General features: G+C 48.4%; 1 protein-coding gene across 6 annotated transcripts in view; it reads right to left on the bottom strand.

Moving 5' to 3' along the window:
- NPRL3 (NPR3 like, GATOR1 complex subunit) overlaps positions 1 to 24,420 on the bottom strand; it is a 62,357-nt gene that overhangs the window by 25,623 nt on the left and 12,314 nt on the right. For 5 of the 6 annotated variants that reach the window (XR_007722208.1, XR_007722207.1, XM_050774707.1 and 2 more), the window contains exons 3-6: positions 14,902 to 15,031; positions 13,265 to 13,339; positions 8,471 to 8,624; positions 6,051 to 6,132 (exon numbers count right to left, since the gene is read on the bottom strand). Coding sequence is in view for 4 of the 6 variants with exons in the window: in XM_050774707.1 (XP_050630664.1) it covers positions 6,051 to 6,132; positions 8,471 to 8,624; positions 13,265 to 13,339; positions 14,902 to 15,031 (441 nt within the window). In the remaining 2 variants the exon portion in view is untranslated. Of the gene's footprint in view, positions 1 to 6,050; positions 6,133 to 8,470; positions 8,625 to 13,264; positions 13,340 to 14,901; positions 15,032 to 19,164; positions 19,204 to 24,420 lie in introns of all 6 variants that reach the window. The other variant, XM_050774708.1, reaches the window with a different exon arrangement.

Here is a 24,420-nt window from a genome sequence, read left to right as displayed (position 1 = left end):
GACACATAATTGTAATCAAATTGTATGGAGCATTAGAAACTGGAGAGAGTTATAGGAAAAGGAATAGGGGCTTGGAACACACCTCATGGAAAGCCAGGAACAAGTGCCAGCTACGGGCATGGAGAAATGAGGGCAAGAGGGAGAACACATCAAGGTTCTTCTAGTGACTTCCCAGCTTGGTCACCTCTGCTGCCCTCATCATGCCAGCTGTCCTTGGAGCTGCAGTCATGCGGTCTGTTTTGTACACTGGCGTGGGGCCCTCACCTTTGGCAGAGACATGCCATGTTGGTTCCTCTAATTTCCACGTGGACTTTACTCCATTTTCCCAGGCATCAGCTCACCCACCTGCTGCTTTCTCCCTCAGAGCACTCTGCACTGAGGCTGGTGCTTCTTTATGAACTAACCCAGCTCCCTAGAGCGGTGACAAGTGCTGCCACCAGGAGTGCCCCAAGGGCCATGGGCAGACCTGGGCAAATTCCCTAAACATGTCAGAGAGACGACTGCTCGGGAAATGTGCCGGCCCAGCCTCAAGCCTGTAAATCCCCCACAGCAAGGCGGAAAGCCAGGAGCTGCACGAAAGTCTGTCAAGAGGAGGGAAGAGAAAGGTTTGCCCCTGTTTTTAAGTCTGCAGCTTTAAGACAAGAGCGCTTAGCAAAAGTAGGGATTGGGCCCTGAAAGGTTTCCTGCCGAGCTTATACTTCTATTTGCAAGGTATTTAATGGTTTGGTCTGAAAACACTCTGGAGGAAAATACTGTCCTCCTCAAGGCTTATCCAGCCCCTCACACAGCTCTGGGCCAGCCAAGAGGGTCCAGCCCAGTCTGTGACACGAGATAAGTGCCCCAGCCAAAGCCCTGCATCCTGACGATGACTGTGCAAAAGGGAATGGCTGGCTTCAAACACACTCTCACCATTTATCTCCAAGACAGAAATGTGCACACGCTTATTCTAGTCCCCTCAGCTTTTAGCCTCTGAGAAAGTATCCATTCCTAACCTTAGAACTGGACAGGACCTCTGAAGCTATCCCACACACCTCTGCATCCTCTGGTCCCAAGGATGGGCCCGGCTTCCTACTCTAAGTAGTGGGATGCTGCATAACCCAAAAGATCTATGTGGGTTCCAAAGAGCTTACGTTGAAATTTCAAACAAAAGTTTATATACAGGTTCATTTTTATGGAAAACTCTCAGGATATTCACAGAGGGTCCATGGGACCAACCCTGCTCTCAACACTTCGCAATGCAAGGCTCCGCACCAAGTACCACCTACCCAGCCAGACCCTGGACAGCGCTCCCCGCCACAGGTCCTGTTAACTGGGAGAATCATTCAGCAAATCACTCTTCACACTCCATAAACCTACACTGCTGTTATTCCCACCCACACATTCCGTCGACCCCTAGTGGATGAGCTGTGCTCCTCCACAGGCTGAGTGTAGGGGCTGTGCTGCAGAAACCGAGGAGACATCCCTGCCCTCCTGGGAGACACAATTCAATGGTCATATGAATGAGTGACACGCTGTCACCGAGGCCACTGGGCTCCACAGGGAGACACAAGTGCTAGGTCTGGCACAAGTGTTGGGGTAGCCTCCTGAGAGAGTCACATTCCCAGACTATATTCACAGATGTTAGGTCCCGCAGGACAGGGCCAACAGGCTATTCAGCCACACCATAACCCAAGCTTTAATTAAAATAGCAACTGGGGACTGCGCACGGTGGCTCACGCCTATAGTCCTAGCACTTTGGGAGGCTGAGGTTGGCGGATCACAAGGTCAGGAGTTCAAGACCAGGCTGGCCAACATGCAGAAACCCCATCTCTACTAAAAATACAAAAATTAGCCGGGCATAGTGGCAGGCGCCTGTAATCCCAGCTGCTCAGGACGCTGAGGCTGGAGAATCGCTTGAGCCTGGGAGACAGAGGCTGCAGTGAACCAAGATCATGCCATTGCACTCCAGCCTGGGTGACAAAGCAAGATTCCATCTCAAATAAATAAATAAATATAGCAACTGGGGGCCAGGCATGGTGGCTCATGCCTATAAACTCAGCACTTTGGGAGGCTAAGGCGGGTAGATTGCTTGAGTCCTGGAATTCAAGATCAGCCAGGGCAACATGGCAAAATCCCATTTCCACAAAAAAATACAAAAACTAATCAAGAGTGGTGGTACGTGCCTATAGTCCCAGCTACTCGGGAGGCTGAGATGGGAGGATCACCTGAGCCTGGGAGGCAGATGTTGCAGTGAGCCAAGATTGCGTTCCAACCTGCTGGCAACAGCGTGAGACCCTGTCTTAAATAAAAAAAAAAAAAAAAGGAACCAGGAACAATTTCTTTGAAAAATCCCACCCCAATCTCCAACCTCATTAAGTCTCACAGCTTCTGGTCTTTCAGTTCTGTTCTGAAATTTTCCCAGATCTGGCAGTAAGTCACCATCAGAAGAAAGGGGGCTCTGTGTCCTATGTCACCTGATCAGTAATGGAAACTCAATTTCCTCTTCTTAGTGCAGAAGAGTGAGCAGCAGCAGACCAGACCCTCAAGGCCAACCATGGACCTGATGGGATGAGGACAGAGAAGAGGCCACAGCCCAGAGGGGCTCCTGGATGGCTGCAGAGCCATGCCAGTGCCAGACAAGGATGGGGTACAGGGAGAATACTACTGCCTGGACCCCTGCCAGAGAAACATAGCTCCCAGCATCCCTGGGATGAACAACAGCTTAGGAGCCTTTTTCACCAAAACTCAGATTCCTGTCCTCCTTTAATATCCACTAGGTGGCGCTGGGTTGCCTCAAGTTCTGAGCTACTCTGCAGCCCACAGATCACACAACAGGCAGTCCAAGGTTTTTTCTCCTTTCAACTTTCCAGCACAATTCAAACCTAAGAAATCATAGTCCATTCCTCCTTTAGAAATACAGTCAATGGGCTGGGCACAGTGGCTCACACCTGTAATCCCAACACTTTGGGAGGCCGAGGCGGGCAGGTCTACAAGGTCAGGAGTTTGAGACCAGCCTGGCCAATATGGTGAAACCCCGTGTCTACTAAAAATACAAAAATTAGCCAGGCGTGGTGGTGTGCACCTGTAGTCCCAGCTACTCGGGAAGCTGAGGCAGAAGAATGCACTCCAGCCTGGGCGACACAGGGATATTCCATCTCAAAAAAAAAAGAAATATAGTCAATGGTTTGGCTTTTATTTATACACATTTTTAAGAGACAGGGTCTCACCATGTTGCTGGGGCTGGAGTACAGTGGCTATTCATTCAGACACCAGCATAGAGCACTACAAGCTCGAACTCCTCGGCTCAAGTGATGGCCTCGACTGTAAGATGGGACTACAGGAACACACCACCACACCAGCTTGGTTTTTATTTTAATTCCAAGTTAGCCTGATTTTTGCTTGTAATCTAATCCTAGTTGAGGCATACACTCAGAATAAGGGAACAATTTCCAAGAAAGAGATTGGAGACCAGGCAATTCAAGACCAGAGGGTAGTAATTCTCTCAACACAGAGAAAACATTAGTGTGATAACAATGAATAAAAGACACGGTCAGACTACATGACCACAAAGGTCCCATTCTCCAACACAGAAGGGGCCAGAAAACAAAGCAATCACCTGGCAAGGGCTGATGTTCTCTCACACCTGGGGAGGCTCAGTCCCCAGGGTCACCAAGAGACAAACAAATGCTAGTTGTAACTTATATCACAAAAGGCAAATCACTCTCTTATATTTAAGGACTTATATTTCCCAATAGAAGAATGAACAAGGGATCTGAGCAGCGAGTTCACAGATAAGGCAGGCGGTTCAAACATGTGAAGACATGCATCAATGCATTGCAGGAGAGCTACACAGACACACCATTCCCCACCTATTATCCTGGTTAAGATCCACAATTTCACGAGACTCGATGTTGGCAAAGCTTGCGGGAAGAGGCATCTCATGTGTTGCTGGTGGGAGTGTAGACAGAGGTACAAACCCCCGAGAAGGAAACCCAACATTACAAATGCCATTTTCCCCATTCGTAGTGGCTTTAGGAATTTACCTTACAGATACAGAGGCGCACATACAAAATAACACAGGTGGCCGGGCGCGGTGGCTCAAGCCTGTAATCCCAGCACTTTGGGAGGCCGAGGCAGGCGGATCACAAGGTCAGGAGATCGAGACCACAGTGAAACCCCGTCTCTACTAAAAATACAAAAAATTAGCCGGGCGCGGTGGCGGGCGCCTGTAGTCCCAGCTACTCAGGAGGCTGAGGCAGGAGAATGGCGGAAACCCGGGAGGCGGAGCTTGCAGTGAGCCGAGATCGCGCCACTGCACTCCAGCCTGGGCAACAGCGTGAGACTCCGTCTCAAAAAAAAAAAAAAAAAAAAAAAAAAAAAAAAAAAAAAAAACACAGGTAAATGGTTAGCACTGGAAGGCTGGAACAAACTCAATGATGGGGCAGTTGCAGCTCACTAGGCAACCAAAAAAAGAATTAAAAAGTATTTTTAAAATTTTATTTATTTTTTATTTTACTTAAAAAATTTTTTTTATTATTATTATTATATTTGAGACGAAGTCTAGCTCTGTCACCCAGGTTGGAGTGCAGTTGCTCAATCTCAGTTCACTGCAACCTCTGCCTCCCGGATTCAAGCAATTCTTTTGCCTCAACCTCCTGAGTAGCTGGGACTACAGGCATGCACCACCACGCCTGGCTAATGTTTTATATTTTTAATAGAGATGGGGTTTCACCATGTTGGCCAGGCTGGTCTTGAACTCCTGACCTCATGATCCGCCCGCCTTTGCCTCCCAAAGCGCTGGGATGACAGGCGTGAGCCGCCGTGCCTGGGCTTTTTTTTTTATTTTTGATATACGGTCTTGCTCTGTTGCCAGGGCCAGAGTACATGCTACAACCACGGCTCACCGTTATCTTGATTTCCCAGGCTTAAGTGACCCTCCCACCTCAGCTTCCTGAGTAGCTGCAACTACACTCGTGCCACCACACTCAGATATTTTTTTAAAATTTTTTGTAGAAATGGAATCTCACATTGTTGCTCAGGCTGATCTTGAACTTCTGACCTCAAGCAGTCCGCCCACCTCAGCCTCCCAAAGTGCTGGGATTACAGGCGTGAGTCATCACGCCCGGCCTGCTTGTCCACATTTAATAAAGGTGATGTTCAGCCAATATAATCAGAACAATTGTGAGGTTTATATGGTATCCTCAAGGCTTGCTGCCCTCACACAATCAGTGTCACAAATCCCAACTCTCTCAGAGCGAGGAAGAGACAGCTGGCTCCAGCTCCACCCACCGAGCCTCAATTTCCTCATGAGTGACTGGAGTCAGTGACACCCACCTAGTGAAGGCGGGCCCAGAACTTGGTGTTGCATCATTCTCAGTAAAATGTCATTTTGCAGTTGTGTGATTTCAAAACACTTTCAGACTCTCATGTATAACTTCAGACTCGTTTTCTGTTTTAAGAGGAGTCTGGAGATGGTGGTTCCAGCAGACAGAGTGTGTGCTACTCGGCAAAGGGGCTGGCATTTAAAAAACGGCCACCGGCCAGGCATGATGGCGCACACCTGTAATCCCAGCACTTTGGGAGGCTGAGGCGGGCGGATCACACCTGAGGTCGGGAGTTCAAGACCAGCCTGACCAATATGCAGAAACCCTGTCTCTACTAAAAATACAAAATTAGCTGGGTGTGCTGGCACATGCCTGTAATCCCAGCTACTGGAGAGGCTGAGGCAGGAGAATCTCTTGAACCCGGGAGGCGGAGGTTGCTGTGAGCTGAGATCACACCATTGCACTCTAGCCTGGGCAACAAGAGCAAAACTCCATCTCGAAAAAAATAAACAGAAATAGAAGGAAAAAATAAATTACAAAACGGCCACCAAGGTCACTTCTTTCAAGAGCAGCCACATGACTATCCCTTCCCAGTCCTCTCTGGCCCTAACCTCAGGGAACTCTGATGCTCATACCCCAGGAGAATAGTGGTCAGTACCAGAGAGCCCTACCTGTTGACACTGTTCCTCAGGCCCCAGCAGCCTGGCCCAGAAGAAGGATGTTAATAAGCACACCCACGTGTCTTACCTGTCGTAAGCTTCCTTGAGGTCCCTGGCCAGCTTGCACTTGGGCAGGATGTGATGGAATGGGGACTGAGGACCTTCATTTCCTACAAGAATCACAACACAAGATTTACAGCTCCCAAAGCAAGGAAACTTTTTGTTTTTGTTTTTGAGACAGAGTTTCACTCTTTTTTGCCCAGGCTGGAGTACAATGGCACAATCTCGGCTCACTGCAACCTCTGCCTCCCAGGTTCAAGCAATTCTTCTGCCTCAGCCTCCCAAGTAGCTGGGACTACAGGCGCCTGCCACCACACCCAGCTAATTTTGTATTTTTTACTAGAGATGGGGTTTCACTATGTTGTCCAGGCTGGTCTCGAACTCCTGACCTCAGGTGATCCGCCCACCTCGGCCTCCTAAAGTGCTGGGATTACAGGCATGAGCCACCACGCCCGGCCTTTTTTTTGAGACAGGGTCTCACTCTGTCACCTGAGCTGGTGTGCAATGGTGTGATCATAGCTAACTTCTGTCTCAACTTCCCAGGCTCAAGCGATACTCCCACCTAGTTGGGACCACACACATGCACCACTAGACCTGCTAATTTTTTTTTTTTTTTTTTTTTTTTTTTGAGATGGAGTTTCACTCTTGTTGCCCGGGATAGATTGCAATGGTGTGATCTCAGCTCACTGCAACCTCTGCCTCCTGAGTTCAAGCAATTCTCCTGCCTCAGGCTCCCAAGTAGCTGGGATTACAGGTGCCCACCACCATGCCTGGTTAATTTTTTTGTATTTTTAGTAGAGACAGGTATTCACCATGGCCAGGCTGGTCTCGAACTCCTGTCCTCAAGGGATCCACCCACCTGGGCCTCCCAAACTGCTGGGATTATAAGCATGAGCCACCACACCTGCCCTAGACCTGCTGATTTTTTAATTTTTTGTAGAGATGGAGTCTCGCTATGTGGCCCAGGCTGGTCTCAAACTCCTGGGCTCAAGTGATCCTCCCATCTCGTCCTCCCAAAGTGCTGGGATTACAGATGTGAGCTACCACGTCTAGCCAAAAAGTCTTTTATTCATCCTTTTTCATAAATTTCTAACAAAATATATGCAGACTTAAAATTTTTTTTACTTCCTGTGATAAAGTCACAGACTCTAAAAAGACAATGTTTAAAAAAACAAAACTTTTGGATCGTTATTATGATAATTATAATTAGTACACAATTGGCCAAAACAGAAACATATTATAAATTTGGACAGATAATTGCCAAACATAAAATGTTTTTCTTTTGTTTTTTTGTTTTTTGAGACAGGGTCTCACTCTGTCACCCTTGCTAGAATGCAGTGGTGCAATCTCAGCTCACTGCAACCTCCGCCTCCCAGGGCTCAGGTGATTCTCCCACCTCAGCATACTGAGTAGCTAGAACTATGGGCACACATGACTGTGCCCGGCTAATTTTTGGGTTTTTTTGGTAGAGGCAGGATTTCACCATGTTCCCCGCACTGATCCTGAATTCCTGAGCTCAAGCAATCTACCCGCCTCAGCCTCCCTAAGTGCTGGGATTACAGGCATGAGCCACCACACCCAGCCACAAGTAAATTTTTACTGAAAATGCACCTGAGTCAGAGAGGCTGTTCTTTTATTATTTGTTCATGTCAATAGCTACTTTTACTTATTGCTACAACAACTAGGTCTGACTTTAGTTTTGTCCTAATTCTCTCTTTTTTATAGATGTGCTTGCCAAAGAAAATGGAGATGGAGAGTTTGTTACAGGCGTCCCTCTGTTTTGAAATCTTTACAGTAGGCCAAAAACCACTCAATGTTCTATCTGCAAACATTATTTTTAATAATTGGTTATTTGATAGCCCAGTTAGGTCCTCCTTCAATCTGGCTGAAAGCAAAGAACTGGAAACTGTCCACCTCACCAGCTGGGTATTTCCAACGCCCTCTCCTGCCCTGGGGAGTAAATACTTTCTTCAACATGTCCCACAGGGCCAGGGCTAGGCAGAGCTGCCTGACCTATGTGAACAGTGATCATGCAGCAGTGTGTGGAAAGAAAGAACATTTCTGGTTGGGAAATCTATTTCAGTACATCCATCCAGGAAAGTTCATCTACAAATGCGCCCCTTGGGAGTCTTCCTGTGCCCCCACAGGCACAATTGGTCCAGTGTGAAGATCATGTAACTTCTCTTAGCCTTAGTTTCCACATCTGCAAAATGGGGATGATCATGGACCCTGCCTTGCAAAGCTATTGTGAGGACTTCATTTTCAATGCCCAGCTCACCAAAAGCTGATGCTTGCAACCTTCTGACTGCTCTGCTGGTGTTGGGGTGGGTGAGGCCCCACCAACACGTGCACCATTAACACTGAATGACAGCCCTCCACAGAGGTCTGCACTGCAGAGAGGCCACCAGCCAGCCCAGACACACGCCCATCACGCCCTGCTGCACTCACCATCAGCCATGGCGGACACCTCATCCTGGAGCGCCAGGATCAGCTTGGCCTCCCGGGTGAGGTACTGGCAGCGGCGCTCCTCGTGCTGCAGCACAGTGGCAATGCGACGGGACAGGTTATGCAGACAGTTTATCACTGACGGGTCTGCATTGGCCTGCGGGAGAGAGACCATGCACAGACTCAAACGTATGCACAGGGACACAGCTGGACAGTTTAAATGGAGCTAATACGTGTACACAGCAAAATCTCAAACCATGAAAGAAAGTGTCTCTACTCCTTTCCCCCAGGCTCCTTTGCAGAGGCCATTGCTGCTCATTTCCTGAGTCCCCTCCAGGGCCCATCCACAGAAACGCTGGCTGTCAGCTCCCATGCTCTATTCCTGGGAGTGGCTGCCTGAATAGTAGCAGAGATGGCTCTGGAAATGTTGCTCTTAAGAACGAACAATGGTGCCTCCCTCACAAAGGACTGAATGGAAGAAATTAGTGAGCCATGTCACAAACTAGGAATAGAGCCTGCCCTGAGCAAAGACCCTGGTAGTGTCTGTGGTCACCACTGTACTGCTGACTACTGGTAGGCAGAACTAGTCTACAATATGTAAGAATTCAGTCACAACAGGCCACATTACTACAGGGACGCACAGTACAAAAACAGAGGTGCCTGGCCAATTGTTCACTAAATACTTTTGGTCCTCAAGGATGCGAAGCTCTTCCCAGCAGAAGTGACACTGGTTAACAAGAAAACCAGCAGGCTCCTGGCCCACATCTCTGCCCCAGCACTCCTTCTGCAACCATGTTGACTGGGTCAAAGGACAGTGCAGGAGGCTCTCAGGAACAAGAGGGGCCCTCGCCCCTCTGGAACCTATCAGGCACCACAGTCAGCCAGGCAAGCACATCTGCCCAAGCCAAGGGCGGAGGCATGCAGCTGTGGGGATCTGTGAAAACATCTGAGGGAGCAGATAACTGGGCCAACCATGACTCAGTGCTTCTGGAGGCCAACAGGACTGCTGAATCATCCTGTGGGGGTGAAGATGGGACAAGGGAAAGGGGTGAATGGTACTGCTGATTACAACCTCTGGTGCTGCCTCCTCCTCCTGTTTATCTGAGAGGGAAGGCCATGCCCAAAGTGTTCACAGCCAGGCTTCAGGGGCAAAGCCTGACCCAGACAGTAAATACTTTCTTCACGTGGAGCTGAAGAAATTCTCTATACTCTCATCAGATCCCATGTTCACAAACAGAACTCACACCTGGGTGGACTTACAACAAGGCAGCATCCCTTGCCAGAGAAAGGACCGACTGGTGCTCCCATGCCATGCCCACCACTGGGCAGCAGGCCTACTCCTCCATGTCAAGGGCATCCCCTCAACAGTGTCCCTGGAACCAAAGGGCTGACATATGGGGTATATACAATTGCCTCAAAACAAAACACCCATTTAGAAGAAGAATCTGTGTACAAATACTTCTATGAGCAAAGCAAGGAGGAGGAGAATGATCCTGGATATGTGATTATTCAGCTCAGGCACAACACCGTCCATGAGTTGGATGTCCAGGGCCCATATGCTTGACCTTTCCAGACATACAAGGGGATGCAGTCCCCAGTGACGCCCAATGACCTGCACTCCGTGCAAACCCAGCATGTCCGTTTGCAAAGGTCTGACACTGAGTGAGGGACATGCTGAGAAAGGTAACACCTAGGGTGTGCCAGCACTAAAAGGAACTCTTAGAGACATCGTATTTTCACCATACACAACGTAAAAAGGCATGAAGTTTAAGGCGTCATCCATGAGACCTTCTCATCCCCAAAACTTGTACCCAAAGAGAACCAAGCCTTCAGAGTTAACTTCTAGTTTACAGGAAACACAGGGCCAGAGAGCAAGTCTGACTGCACAATGAGATGAATCCAAATGTGGAACATTTGATGGAACAAAGGAAGGGGAGACCTCTGGATTGGCAGAGACATAAAGACACCATGTGCACTAGCTGCACCCGGTTTGCATCCTGGTTCAGACAGTCCAGCTGCGAAAATGCTTTAGCAATCAGGAAAAGCTTCAGCGGAGCAGGTACTAGGTGATGCCAACTTATTACAGTAAATTTTTTCAGATGTACAAAGGGTATCATGGCCAAAAATTCAGTGCCCATATTTTACACAGATACCTTCGGAAGTATGTAGGGATGAACAGACATAAGGTCTAGTACTTGCCTTGAAATAGAGAGAGGGAAGGAAATATATGGAACCAGGGTATAAAGGCACCTGAGACAGGCATATAAGGTTTATCAGTCTGCTTTCTCTAGTTAAGGGTTTAAAATTTTTCAAAGTAAAAACAAAAAAAGGATACATATATATTTTTTAAGATAGGGTCTCACTCTGTTGCCCAAGCTGGGGTGCAGTGGCATGATCACTGCTCACTGCCACTTTGACCTTCCAGGCTCAGGTGATCCTCCCACTTCAGCCTCAAAAATAGCTGGGACTACAGGCGCGCATCAACATGCCTGGATAATTTTTGTATTTTTTGTAGAGACGGGATTTCGCTATGTTGCCCAGGCTGGTCTCAAACTCCTGGGCTCAAGTGATCCACCTACCTTGGCCTCCCGAAGTGCTAGGATTACAGGAGTGAGCCACTGTGCCTGGCCAAAAGTGTGTATTTTAAAAAGAAAGACTTGTCCACCCAAAAAATACAAACTCTTACATTATCCAAATTTCTCCCACTTGTCAATATCACCGCCAGCTGAAGCCCTAGACTATCTTGTTTCCTGTTGCTTTTTTTTTTTTTTTTTTGAGATGGAGTTTCGCTCTTGTCACCCAGACTGGAGTGCAATGGCGCGATCTTGGCTCACTGCAACCTCTGCCTCCCGGGTTCAGGCGATTCTACTGCCTCAGCCACCCGAGTAGCTGGGATTACAGGCATCCACCACCACACCCGGCTAATTTCATATTTTTTAGTAAAGACGGGGTATCTCCATGCTGGTCAGGCTGGTCTCAAACTTCTGACCTCAGGTGATCCACCCACTTCGGCCTCCCAAAGTGCTGGGATTACAGGCGTAAGCCATTGTGCTCAGCTCCCGTTGCTTTTACCTGTCCATAATCAATCCATACTTCTCCAGGTTCTGGTCTGATCTCCATTTCTCATCGTCAGTGGCAAGAGAATGGGCCAGTGTATAATAATTACCACATTGTTTAATCATTCCCCAAGTACTAGACACCACGATTATCTCCAGTTTAATTACTGTTATAAAAATCTTTATTCTTGGCCAGGCGCGGTGGCTCAAGCCTGTAATCCCAGCACTTTGGGAGGCCGAGACGGGCGGATCACGAGGTCAGGAGATCGAGACCATCCTGGCTAACACAGTGAAACCCCGTCTCTACTAAAAAAAATACAAAAAATCTAGCCGGGCAAGGTGGCGGGCGCCTGTAGTCCCAGCTACTTGGGAGGCTGAGGCAGGAGAATGGCGTAAACCCGGGAGGCGGAGCTTGCAGTGAGCTGAGATCCGGCCACTGCACTCCAGCCTGGGCTACGGAGCGAGACTCCGTCTCCAAAAAAAAAAAAAAAAAAATCTTTATTCTTGCTGAGAACAAGCCGGGGGGAAATCTTTATGCAGTTGTAAAAGTTGCTTGTTTTCTTGATAATACTCCTAACAGTGGGATTGCTAGATCTAAGGGCATCATATGCTCTGCTGTCACTGTTCCCCAGAGCTGAGGGCCTGCCTGCAGCATCCTGGGTGGGGCTGTGGCTGCTTCTCATCGACTGACCCACAGAGGTTATCGGTGTTGACAGGTGGACATTTGTCATGGATTTTGTTTATTCATTTGCTTGTTTTTTGACTTACTTCATTTTTCTTTGTGACTCTTTATATTATGTAATTATGTAAGAAATACAAAGATACTATGAAAATGCAAATACTACAAAAGTGTATCAAGCAGAAAGGGAAGAACATCTCCCAGAACCCTATGCCCCAGAAGCAATTAACAAATCATTTTGTTTTAATTTGTAGCTCCTTATTTACCAACAAGGCAGGCCTGTCTTAAAAATTAAGCTCCAGCTGGGCGTGGTGGCTCACACCTGGAATCTCAGCACTTTGGGTGGCCAAGGAGGGAAGATCATTTGAGCCCAGGAGTTCAAGATCAGCCTGGGCAATAAGGTGAAAACTCATCTCTACAAAAAATACAAAAATTAGCAGGGGCCGCACGCAGTGGGTCACGCCTGTAATCCCAACAGTCTGGGAGGCCAAAGTGGGAGGATCACCTGAGGTCAGGAGTTCAAGACCAGCCTGGCCAACAGGGCGAGACCCCGTCTCTACTAAAAATACAAAAATTAGCTGGGCATGGTGGCGTATGCCTGTAATCCCAGCTACTCGGGAGGCTGAGGCATCAGAGTCACTTGAGCCTGGGAGGCGGGGTTTGCACTGAGCCAAGATTGTGCTACCACACTCCAGCCTGGGTGACACAGTGAGATTCTGTCTCAAAAGAAAAAAAAAAAAAAAGAGAATAACTGCTAATGGGTATGGGGTTTCCTTCTGGGGTGGTTAAAGTGTTCTAGATCTAAATAGTGGTGATGGTTATACAACATAAATGTACCAGATGCCACTGAAGCATAGCCTTCAAAATGACAAATAGTGTCATGTGTATTTTACCAAAACAAAAAGCGGTAAACAATGAAGTGCAGTCTGTCTGCACCCCAAGAGGGGCCAGCACCATGCCCACTGCAGTCCAAGCTCCGAGTCAATGACACGCTCGTAGGAAGAAAGAGCTGCTTCTCCCCAGCCCCACTCCCTGATCTTAACCATTTATATAAACACTCACCCTCAGTGCAAACACCACATTAAAAAGAATCATAGTAGGTGCTTCCCTCTTCGGGGAAGGATCTGTTTTGGAGACCTGTAAAAGATGCATAATTCTAATTAATTGAGACGACTTTCTAAGGAAAGAAGCTGTTTAGAGCTATTCTACTTCAGGCATAGGAAAAGTCCCCAGAATATGGCACCAAGGTCTTGGAAAAGCAATGAATGCCTTTGTTCTAGAGGCGTGCCTACTGCATGGACAGTCACAACTATGACAAGAGTGAGAAGGTCAGTGCTCTGACCCTTCCACCCCCACAACCGCTAACAGAAGTGAGCTGACAATGCCCACAGGGGACGGGGATGGGATGGAGAGGGGCATAAATGGGTGGATGACCCAGAGCACACGCCCACTGCTGTCCCGTGTCCACCTGCGTCCACCCAGGCTGTATCTGCTAAGTATGACGCATACTGAGAACAATTTAGGGACAAGACAATGATCAGGGAGAGCCAAGTCCTGAGCAGGGCCCAGGTGAGGCAGGCCAGCAAGTCCTAATCTCTGTACTCCCAGTTCTGGCATCTAGCCAGCTTCACAAGGACCAGGGCACTCAAGTGAAGCATTCCAAGGGGCACAAGGGAACTCTTCAAAGCCAACTACAAGTTCTGCCACCAGGGGGAGCTGGGGCCCCAGGCGGCCCTTGCACTCATCCCCTACCCCTGACTGCAACTCCTGTCTACAGGGTGTGACCGCAGGCAGGCTGCCAACTCTCCCCTCCATTGCCTCCAGGTAGGGGACTGTGCCCCAGCTGTGGGGGCTGTGATGAGAAAGGAGGGTGAGGTCCAGGGGGCCAGGCACATCAATGGCCTCAGAAACTCCTTCCATGGAGGTTCACGAATAATACCACAGAACCTCACACAATTGCTGGATCTGTATAAATGTAGCTAAATCCTATGTTATGTGTTCTACCCTTCAGAATCTGAGTAATGCCATCACTGATCCTGCCTATATGCAGAGAGCTGACTGGCAGGCTCTGGTGTACAAGTTCCCTTCATCCTGCTAGCAAGATGAATTCCTCAGTGCTATGACACTGATTCATCAGAGAACACATAAAGAGGGTTTAGCAGAAAAATAAGTGCTAAATAATACTAATATTACCTACTAGAGTGTCTTGTAATAAATAAGAGGAAATGCTTGCACCACATTGTAGAAAATTGAAGGGTCTGACAGATGCTAGTTAACTCATCTTGGCCTCCCCTGGAAACAGACATCCTATATATAAAGGGCAGGACCACAGTCAGTAGAGACCTAGAATGCAGACTGCAAAAGCTAGGGGCAGGGACTGAAGCACCTGTCTTCAGGGGCAAGAACACCTGTCTCTTTTTCCACTGGACTCTCAGGGTTTATGAAGATGCACAATTCATAGCAAGTGTCTAATCAGGTCTCCTGCCTAACAGTTACTTTCACCAGAGCTGGTGTCAGCCTCAGTTCTGAGCCCCCCAGAGCCAGAATGGACCAGGCCTGCCAGCCCAGGGAGAGCCACATCTACCTAGAGGGTCTTTGCGTGCCCAGGGAGAACCCAACCTGCCCAAGGAGAGTCCTATCTGCCCAGGGAGAGCCACACCTGCCCAGGGAGAGCCATACCTGCCCAGGGAGAGCCATACCTGCCCCAGAGCATGCTGTAGTAGTGTTGGGTGCCCAACAAACCGCACATTATCAATCTTCAGTTCAAATTTTTGGCCACACATTTCAGACTTGGTTGCCAAAATTGTTGCCAGAATAACATCTGAAAACCTTAAAATTTAAAAGAGGTAGAATAAAAATAAGTTAACAAAGTACCACAGCACCATGCCCTGCTGGCCCCAGAGCGGAAGGGTCTCAGTAAACTGCACCTTCATGGAGTTGCTCTGCCCCGACTGCTGATGAAAGCTACTAACAGTTGCCCTTCTGTAGCAATCCCAGAGGTTACGGATGTAAGATCACCAGAATTACAAGGTAAAAGGCATGAGAAGCAGAGACTGAAGGCACATGCTGTCATTTTTTGGCATGCTCTATTAAATTCAGGAGAGAAGCAGTTGCAGTTTGCTTTCAAAGGGAGGATCAGCTGGAGCCAGCACTGCCCTGAGGAGCTGCTCTTTAAGGGTCACAGGCAGAGGGGGCCTCTCCCAATTATACTCAGGTTTGCTGGGCTGCACCTTCAACTCCCAGGACCCTGGCCCTTCACCCACAGAACCGCATGGAGGGCAAGGGGACGGTGCACAGGGAGGCGTGCAGAGCGCTGACTTCCTTCCTCATAGCGTGGCTGCCCAGCCATTCTCTTATCCCCAACACTTAAACTTCCCAGTTTTTATCATGGAAGACACTTTGTGTAAGATGTGCAAGCCCACCGTGATCACAGCTATTTCCAAATGGCAGAAATACAGGGTTGTACGGGTGCCATGGAAAAGTGGGAACAGCTGTGGTGTGGGAGGGAGGGCATCCCTTTTCAAGATCATCTGTACCCTTATGTCTCCTTACTGGCAATGCTGATGTCTCCTGCCTGGGGGGATCCGGATAAGGGAGCATCACCGGCAGGGGTGCTGTGGGTGGTGCTGACTCTTATCTTAGAACCCAGGGCTCTGAAGGCTCTAGAAACACAAATGTACTACCTCTGATCTGGACCCAGAAGGGAGAGAAGTCCCATGCATATCTCTCCACCCAGGAAAAATATTTCTAATATCTAGGTCAGGAGGATACACTATCTTGGGGAAGGCAGCTCTAGCCCCCCCGGGGCCATATTCTGCCCCTGGACAGGGAGACCCCCTAAGGTCCTAGAAGAGACCATTGAGGACAGACATTTTAGTGTGATCCCTGGTCATGCTTCTTCCCCGGAGGCCCTCTTGGCGAAGGGGTGGGAGAGACTAACATAACTCCTCCATATTGTGATAAAAAAGGAAGGTCTGCTTTGAACTGCACTGTAGCTCAGCTCTGTAATAGCAAATGGCAAGTAGCTACAGGATTCTTTGCAAGTCTACCATGGGCTGTGGGGCTCACGCTGTTTTCCAGCCTTCCTCCTGCACTGGCACGACCCTCTAACCATCTGAAGTCACCCCAAACAAGCCCACAAACAAACCACATACGAGGGTTTGGTCAAACCTATTTGTGCCATTTGGAAACAGCCTCTCAACCCAGTCAGGTTGCAGTTGGACCTTCTGAAATCAATCTCGTTAGAGATATCCTGGGAAATGCAGGACCCACAGCCAAGTCCTCAGCAACCCACTGCAGGTCTCTCCTGCAGAGATGGAGGATTCAAGTGCCTTACACCACAGGCATAACATGCTTTCTTCAAAAACCCTAAATGGCTCACTCTGTCCTATAACTCCCATGTGTGGGACATGGTAATGTTGAAGGAGGGGTTGAGGTATTAAACCACCACCAAACACTTCGGCTCTAGCAACTGACCCAGGGCCAACACCTCACCTCCTATCTAAACAGTGCCCCTCCACTCTGCCACCAAGTGACTCAGGGACACAGAGATAACAGAAAAATAACCACCACCACTCCAGAAAGGTCCCTTGCTCTGACAGCCCAAAATCTCCACTAAAAACTGCTGCTCTGTCATAAAGAGTCACGGCCATGTCTCAGCCTCAGTCCTCAAGCACCAGTCCAGGGACCAAATTTAGTTTGGCTTTAAGATGGTTCCTGGGATTTTCAGAGGCAAGCAGTGGTAGCCCAATTCACATTTATAAATACCTAAACTTCAAGGCGCCCTCACAACAGCCAAATAAAAGGCTCTTTCCCTGCTAGAGGCCAGGGTCTGCAGAAACAGCCAACTGGAAATCTGTGAGCTGAAGTAAAAAAGTCACATTGGGCTGGGCACGGTAGTTCACGCCTGTAATCCAAGCACTTTGGGAGGCTGACGCAGGTGGATCACCTGAAGTCAGGAGTTCGAGACCAGCCTGACCAACATGGTGAAACCCTGTCTCTACTAAAAATACAAAAATTAGCCGGGTGCAGTGGTACACGCCTGTAGTCCCAGCTAGTCGGGAGGCTGAGGCAGGAGAATCGCTTGAACCTGGACAGCGGAGTTTGAAGTGAGCGGAGATGGTGCCACTGCACTCCAGCCTGGGTGACAGAGCAAAACTCGTCTCAAAAAAAAAAAAAAAATCACATTGACTTAGTGGCTGTTCATGGAGCCCTCTGAGGCAGCCAGCAGGGTGGTAGTTAGCCACTCTGTTTATCTGAGCAAATCTGGCCCACAGAGAAATCTATTCCTCACACCTTAATATTACACACATATAATGACAGAACACTTTTTTTTTTTTTTTTTTTTGAGACAAAGTCTTGCTCTTGTCCCCCAGGCTGGAGTGCAATGGTATAATCTCAGCTCACTTCAACCTCTGCCTCCCGGGTTCAAGCGATTCTCCTGCCTCAACCTCCCGAGTAGCTGGGATTACAGGCGCCCACCACCACGCCCGGCTAATTTTTGTATTTTTAGTAGAGACGGGGTGTCACCATGTTGGTCAGGCTGGTCTTGAACTCCTGACCTCAGGTGATCTGCCTGTCTTGGCCTCCCAAAGTGCTGGGATTACAGGCATGAGCCACTGCGCCCAGCCCCATGACAAAACACTTGAGTGGCTTTTTTTTTTTTTTCCCTGGAGACGGAGTCTTGCTCTGTCACCCAGGCTGGAGTGTAGTGGCGCAATCTTGGCTCACTGAAGCCTCCGCCTCCTGGGTTCAAGCGATCCTCCTGCCTTAGCCTCCCAAATAGCTGGGATTACAGGCACGCGCCACCACGCCCAGCTAATTTTTCGTATTTTTTAGTAGAGATGGGATTTCACCACATTGGCCAGGCTGGTCTTGACCTCCTGACCTCGTGATCTGCCCGCCTCGGCCTCCCAAAGTGCTGGGATTACAGGCGTGAGCCACCGCACCCATCTGGCTTTATACTTTATATAGTGGGTCTGGTAAAGTAATATGCATAAAGACAGAGTTATATTCATGATATTAGGGGTGGGGCAAAACTTACAAACAGCAAACTGAACCATAAACAAAGTGTCTTTTTGTTTTATTGGCTTCCAACATTTATAAAAATCCTTTTCCCTCATTTTGATGGTGAAAGGCCTAATAAACGTACTGCAATACAATAAAACATCTGTTACAAAAACTGAATATTCCTGGAATAACTTGGATATTCAAGAGAAACACGTTTAGGAAGATGAACCAACCCAGCCAGAAAACAGGCCAGACCTTCTATCACTGCCAAGCTATTCTGGAGCAGGGCTTGCTCTCTAGCTTGGGCAAAAAAAGGGATGGAAGGACATCCTGGAAAGGAGCTCAACTCTGCTCCCCCCACCCACCTTGCTAGAAGCTCACAGATGCTGTGTGTACCTCCAAGGCCCAGAGGACAGGCACTGTCAAGGGGAATGGAAGAGTCGCACTTCATCCACGCCCTCCGGACAAGCAACATATCAATTCTATGAGAACATTTCTGCCTCTATTAAGCACACTCAATAGCATCTAGGCCTGAGCATCACACTTACTACCTAACCCTTGGGAGAGGCCACCACAAAACCCCTCAGAAATATAAAAACAAGGAGCAACAGTCACAGGTCTCTCTAGGGTGGCAGCTGCTTGCCCACCACCCTCATAGGACTACGTGTGCCTACCTGGAGGAAGAGGTTTGTGTGACATGCCTGGTCCCAGAAGTCTCCCGGGTGCCAGCCTTGGCCTCTCAGGTGATGTGAAACAGCTAAATGACTGGGTGGAGAAAAAGCGGGGGTGGTGGAAAGTCTGGGCATTCGTGGGGGAACTGGGGCAGGGAGGTCCACGCCTGTGTGCCTCATCAGTCACTCTCAACATTGAGGGAAACCAGGAATTAAGCACAATTAAAGACGAGAAGGCAGCGGAATCAAGACAGAAAGCTGGTGGAGAGGTCTCGGTCTTACCCTGCAACCAATTGCTCATCGGTTGGAGGACATGGCTCGCTGAAATGGGAACAGGACCATCAAGACCAAACAAAAACATATCGCTTTTTTAAAAACCATGAAAACTTACAAGCCTATTTTATAAAAAAGTGTACTAAAGTCTAGCAGAAGTGCCACCATTAAGCATTACCACTGAGCATCATGACTAAGCAACTTACCAGACAAGAAACAGGGTCACACACACCCCAGGCTGAGAAACAGGGTCACACACTCCCCACGCTGAGAAACAGGGTCACACACTCCCCACACTGAGAAACAGGATCACACACTCCCCACACTGAGAAACAGGATCACACACTCCCCACGCTGAACTCTTACCATGGGGTTTTCTCACCAAACGTCAAACTCTCACACAGAAGTACGGGCTGGGCAGGAATGAAAGTCGTTTTTCAGAAGTAAGCACAAGGCTGGAAAAGCTGGGTCAGACCCAGCGCCATATGTATTAGCTGGATGCCTGTGCACAAGTATCTCATCTTCTCTCTCTTTTTTTTCCTTTTTTCTTTTTTGTCTTCAAAAGAGATGGGGCCGGGTGCGGTGGCTCACGCCTGTAATCCCAGCACTTTGGGAGGCCGAGGCGGGCGGATCACGAGGTCAGGAGATCGAGACCATCCTGGCTAACATGGTAAAACCCTGTGTCTACTAAAAATACAAAAAATTAGCCAGGCGTGGTGGCTGGCGCCTGTAGTCCCAGCTACTCAGGAGGCTGAGGCAGGAGAATGGCATGAACCCGGGAGGCGAAGCTTGCAGTGAGCCGAGATCGCACCACTATACTCCAGCCTGGGTGACAGAGCAAGACTCCTTCTCAAAAAAAAAAAAAAAAAAAAAGAGAGACGGGGTCTCACAATGTTACCCAGGCTGGTCTCATACTCCTGCCTCGGCCTCCCAAAGTGCTGGGATTACAGGCATAAGCCACTGCACCCAGCCTAAAACTAATCTTTTCAGTAAAAGTTTTCTCACCTGCATGGCGAGAAATCTCCTACAGAAGATCACATAAGACTCCCAGAGGCAAAAGCCTTCTGAAAAGTATAGCATGTCATATGAATTTCACCAGCACCAATTCTTGAGATACTGTGACTGCCAGCATACCTGACTTCCCTAAGCCTCTGCCTGGAACAATAAGGTAGTCATGGGAGATCCATATATATTTGTCAGAAAACATCTGGGATTCTGCACTATCTAGTTGAGATTTTTAGAAACAGTTTAGGAGTTGATTTTCTGGCCAGGCGCGGTGCCTCATGCCTGTAACCCTAGCACTTTGGGAGGCCGTGGTGGGTGGATCGCTTGAAGTCAGGAGTTTGAGACCAGCCTGGCCAACATGGCGAAACCCTGTCTCTACTTAAAAAGAAAAAGTTAGCTGGGTGTGGTGGTGGATGCCTGTAATCCCAGCTACTCAGGAGGCTGAGGCAGGAGAATCGCTTGAACCCCAGAGGTGAGGTTGCAGTGAGCCGAGATCGCACCACTGCACTCTAGCCTTGGGCGACAGAGTGAAACTCTATCTCAAAAAAACAAAACAAAACAAAAAAAAACAACTTTATTTTCCTCTGCAGAGATTTGTGTTCTGGGACATACTGCTTTCCGTGTATTCTGGAAAGAGAAAGGAGACCTGAATCTAGGAGTGGAAACAGTGTGGGAGCTCTGCCAAAGATCCACAGAAGGGATCTGTTTCCTCAGCAGCTGCCAAGCTCCTCACGCTGAATAGTATGGAAGCATTCAGATGTTTCATGGACTTTCCCAAGATCACCCAAGAAGTCAGAATCCTCCAAGCTGGAGCCTGACTATAAGCTCTATCTCCTACAACTACACAAGTCACAACGCAGCCCCTTTGCTCCAGAAGAAAAGGAGTAAGCACAGAGGGCTTCTGAGTCTGGCAATGCTCCATTTCCTGACAGGAGCATTTTACAGACTTGCATCTGTCCCTCTGAGGGAGGCAGAGCCGTCAGCTAACACTCAGAGACAAGGATGCTCTTACGACATCCTGATCCGGGAGGAAGAGGTGAAGGCAACTCACCACCCTCAGGCATCTTACAGAAAACTGGGGATAAAAATGCCTACCTGCTTTCTTGTGTGTCAACCTCAGCTACAGAAAGGAGAGGGCATCTTTCTTTTTTTTTTTTTTTTTTTTTTTTTTTTTTGAGACGGAGTCTCGCTCTGTCGCCCAGGCTGGAGTGCAGTGGCGCGATCTCGGCTCACTGCAAGCTCAGGAGAGGGCATCTTTCTAACACATCAGTGTAGGGTTCTAAAAACACAAGCTAATAGAGGCAAAGCTATCAAGAGAGGCCTGGCAGAGCCTCGTGTTTGCCTGGTGGGAGGACCTGTATGTTGTGAGCTAGAGTGCCTGCCTGGCCAAGGACCCCATCTGGCCTAGGCCCAAGTGCACCCACAAGTTGGGTCCACTGCTACAAAAGTGGCCAAGCCTGAGGACAGTAGCAATGCCACCTGATTTCACATTCCCAAGATGTCACCTGAGAATTAAAGGGTCGAGATGGTAGCTGGGTGAGGGGGCTCATGCCTGTAATCCCAGCACATTGGGAGGCCAAGGTGGGAGGATCACTTAAGCTCAGGAGTTCAATCACCTGAGGTCAGGGTTCTCTTAAAAAAAAAAAAAAAAATTAGGCTGGGTGTAGTGGCTCATGCCTGTAATCCCAGCACTTTGGGAGGCTGAGGCAGGTGGATCACCTGAGGTCCGGAGTTCAAGACCAGCCTGACCAACATGAAGAAACTCCATCTCTACTAAAAATACAAAATTAGCCAGGCGTGGTGGTGCATACCTGTAATCTCATCTATTTGGGAGGCTGAGGCAGGAGAATCACTTGAACCTGGGAGGCAGAGGTTGCGGTGAGCCAAGATCGCGCCATTACACCCCAGCCTGGGCAACAAGAGCAAAACTCCGTCTCAAAATAATGATAATAATAGTAGGATTTCAGAGCATTTTGAAAATGCAAGAAATCAGTTCTCTAAACCTGTAGCTCCCCATTCTCTGAAGTAGTGGCCTAAGCACCGCTCGCAGTTTCAAAGAAGGGAGCAGGAAGATGGTGTCCACACAGAGAGGGACATGCCCACACCAGCCTTTCTGAAGAACACCAGGCTATCTCTCAGACCTGGCTTGATGGCTTCTGCCCTTGCCAGTGTGGGGACACATGGTACATTTAAGCATGGGCACCATGGCCCCTAATACCCAGGGAACACTACATCTTTTCTGACCTTGGTTTCAAGTCTTAGAGACACTGAACAATATCCATTTTCTTTTCTCATAATTGAATTATAGAAGAGTTACAAAAAATAAGTAACAGTTAATCTATATACCCTGAATTATATCTCAAATTGTTTTTGAGAGGGGGGTCTCACTCTGTCACCCAAGTTGGAGTGAAGCAACGTGATCTTGGCTTACTGCAATCTCTGCCTCCCAGACTCAAGCAATCCTCCCACCTCAGCCTCCTGAGCAGCTGAGACCACAGGCGTGTGCCACCATGCCAGACTAATTTTTTGTATTTTTGGTAGAGACAGGACTTCGTCGTATTGCCCATGCTGGTCTCGAACTCCTGAGCTCAAGCCATCTGCCCACCTCAGTCTCCCAAAGTGCTGGGATTACAGGCATAGGCCACTGTGCCCAGCCCTGAACCATATCTTGATGACCAGCCCCCTCTCTAAGCCAGCACTGTCCAATTTTTTTTTTTTTTTTTTTTTTTTTTTTTGAGACAGGGTCTCACTCTGTCACTCAAGGCTCAGGCTGGAGTACAGCGGCATGATCTCGGCTCACTGCAACCTCCATGTGCTGGGCTCAAGCTACCCTCTCCCTCAGCCTCCTCAGTGGCTGGGATCACAGGCGCAGGTCACCAACCCAGCTAAGTTTTGTATTTTTTGTAGAGATGGGGTTTCGCCCAGACTGTTCTCAAACATCTGGCCTCAAGTGATCCCCCCATCTTGGACACCCAAAGTGGTGGGATTACAGGCATGAGCTACGGCTCCCGGCCCCAGTAGAACTTTCTACTGTGATGGGACTGTTCCAAATCAGAACCATTTAATATGGTAGACACTATTTCCATGTAGACACTGAAAACCTGAAATGTGACCTGTGCAACTGAGCAAGTCAATTTTTTATTTTATTTCAGTTATTTCTTATTCTTCTTTTTTTTTTTTTTTTTTTTTTTTTTTTTGAGACAGACTCTCGCTCTGTTGCCCAAACTGGAGAGCAGTGGTGCGATCTCAGCTCACTGCAACCTCCGCCTCCCAAGTTCAACTGATTCTCCTGCCGCAGCCTCCAGAGTAGCTAGGATTACAGACATGTGCCCCCATGCCTAATTTTTGTATTTTTAGTAGAGGCAGGGTTTTGCCATGTTGGCCAGGCTGGTCTCCTGACTTCAGGTGATCCACCTGCCTCGGCCTCCCAAAGTGCTTGGATTACAGGCATGAGCCTCACATCTGGCCTATTTCAGTTAATTTCAATTTAAATGGCCACATTCGCCAGTGTTTGTAATAGTGAGCAGCACGGCTGTGTCCTCACTTCTCTAAGGCAAGCCACGACCCCTCACAAGTTACTGTGTAGCCTGTTAATACTGTTTCAGTGTGGCAAACCGAAGCCCTGGTTTCAGAAAGAAAAGTACTTAGGGGAACAACAATCAAAGACACACAGAGTAGATTTGATGCACTTTCACTGCCTTGCTTCAGGAACATGCTCTGAGCTATGACAAGGCAGAGCAGGGGCTTGTGGGCCTACATGACAAAATAAAACAGGAGGGGAACTGAGTCCCTAAGGGAATTAACCCTGTATCTGGAAAACATGAGTGGCAGGCAGTGAGACTTACAGATATATGATGTGCTAAAATTACTGAATGAAGCAATTTTTCAATAAAAGATTCTAGAGAGAGGCACGCCCCTCCCACAGTTTTACCTCTTCATTAAGTTAAGTATTAAATTAATTCCCTAGAAAATATCCTCATGGTCATGTCACTGTAAGTCTGAAAATTAACTGCAGGAATTAGGTACTGCCAGCCTTCCTTCTGAGTCTTCAGCAGCCTGGGCCTCACATCCACTGCAGCTTGGAGTAAGGATAATGTGGGGGCTGCCCAGCAGCCAGCCCTGCTCTAAGCTGATCTGTGGCACAGCTGGAAGGAGAACAAGAAATACCTATGCACTGTGCAAGGGCAAAAGCATTCTACATGCCTGTGACAAACCAGAGTTTGTTCCACCACCACATTTAAAGGACAAGACAACCACAGG

Source organism: Macaca thibetana, chromosome 20, assembly GCF_024542745.1.
Source record: "Macaca thibetana thibetana isolate TM-01 chromosome 20, ASM2454274v1, whole genome shotgun sequence".
NCBI lineage: Eukaryota > Metazoa > Chordata > Mammalia > Primates > Cercopithecidae > Macaca > Macaca thibetana.
This window is presented reverse-complemented; position numbering and strand designations above follow the sequence as displayed.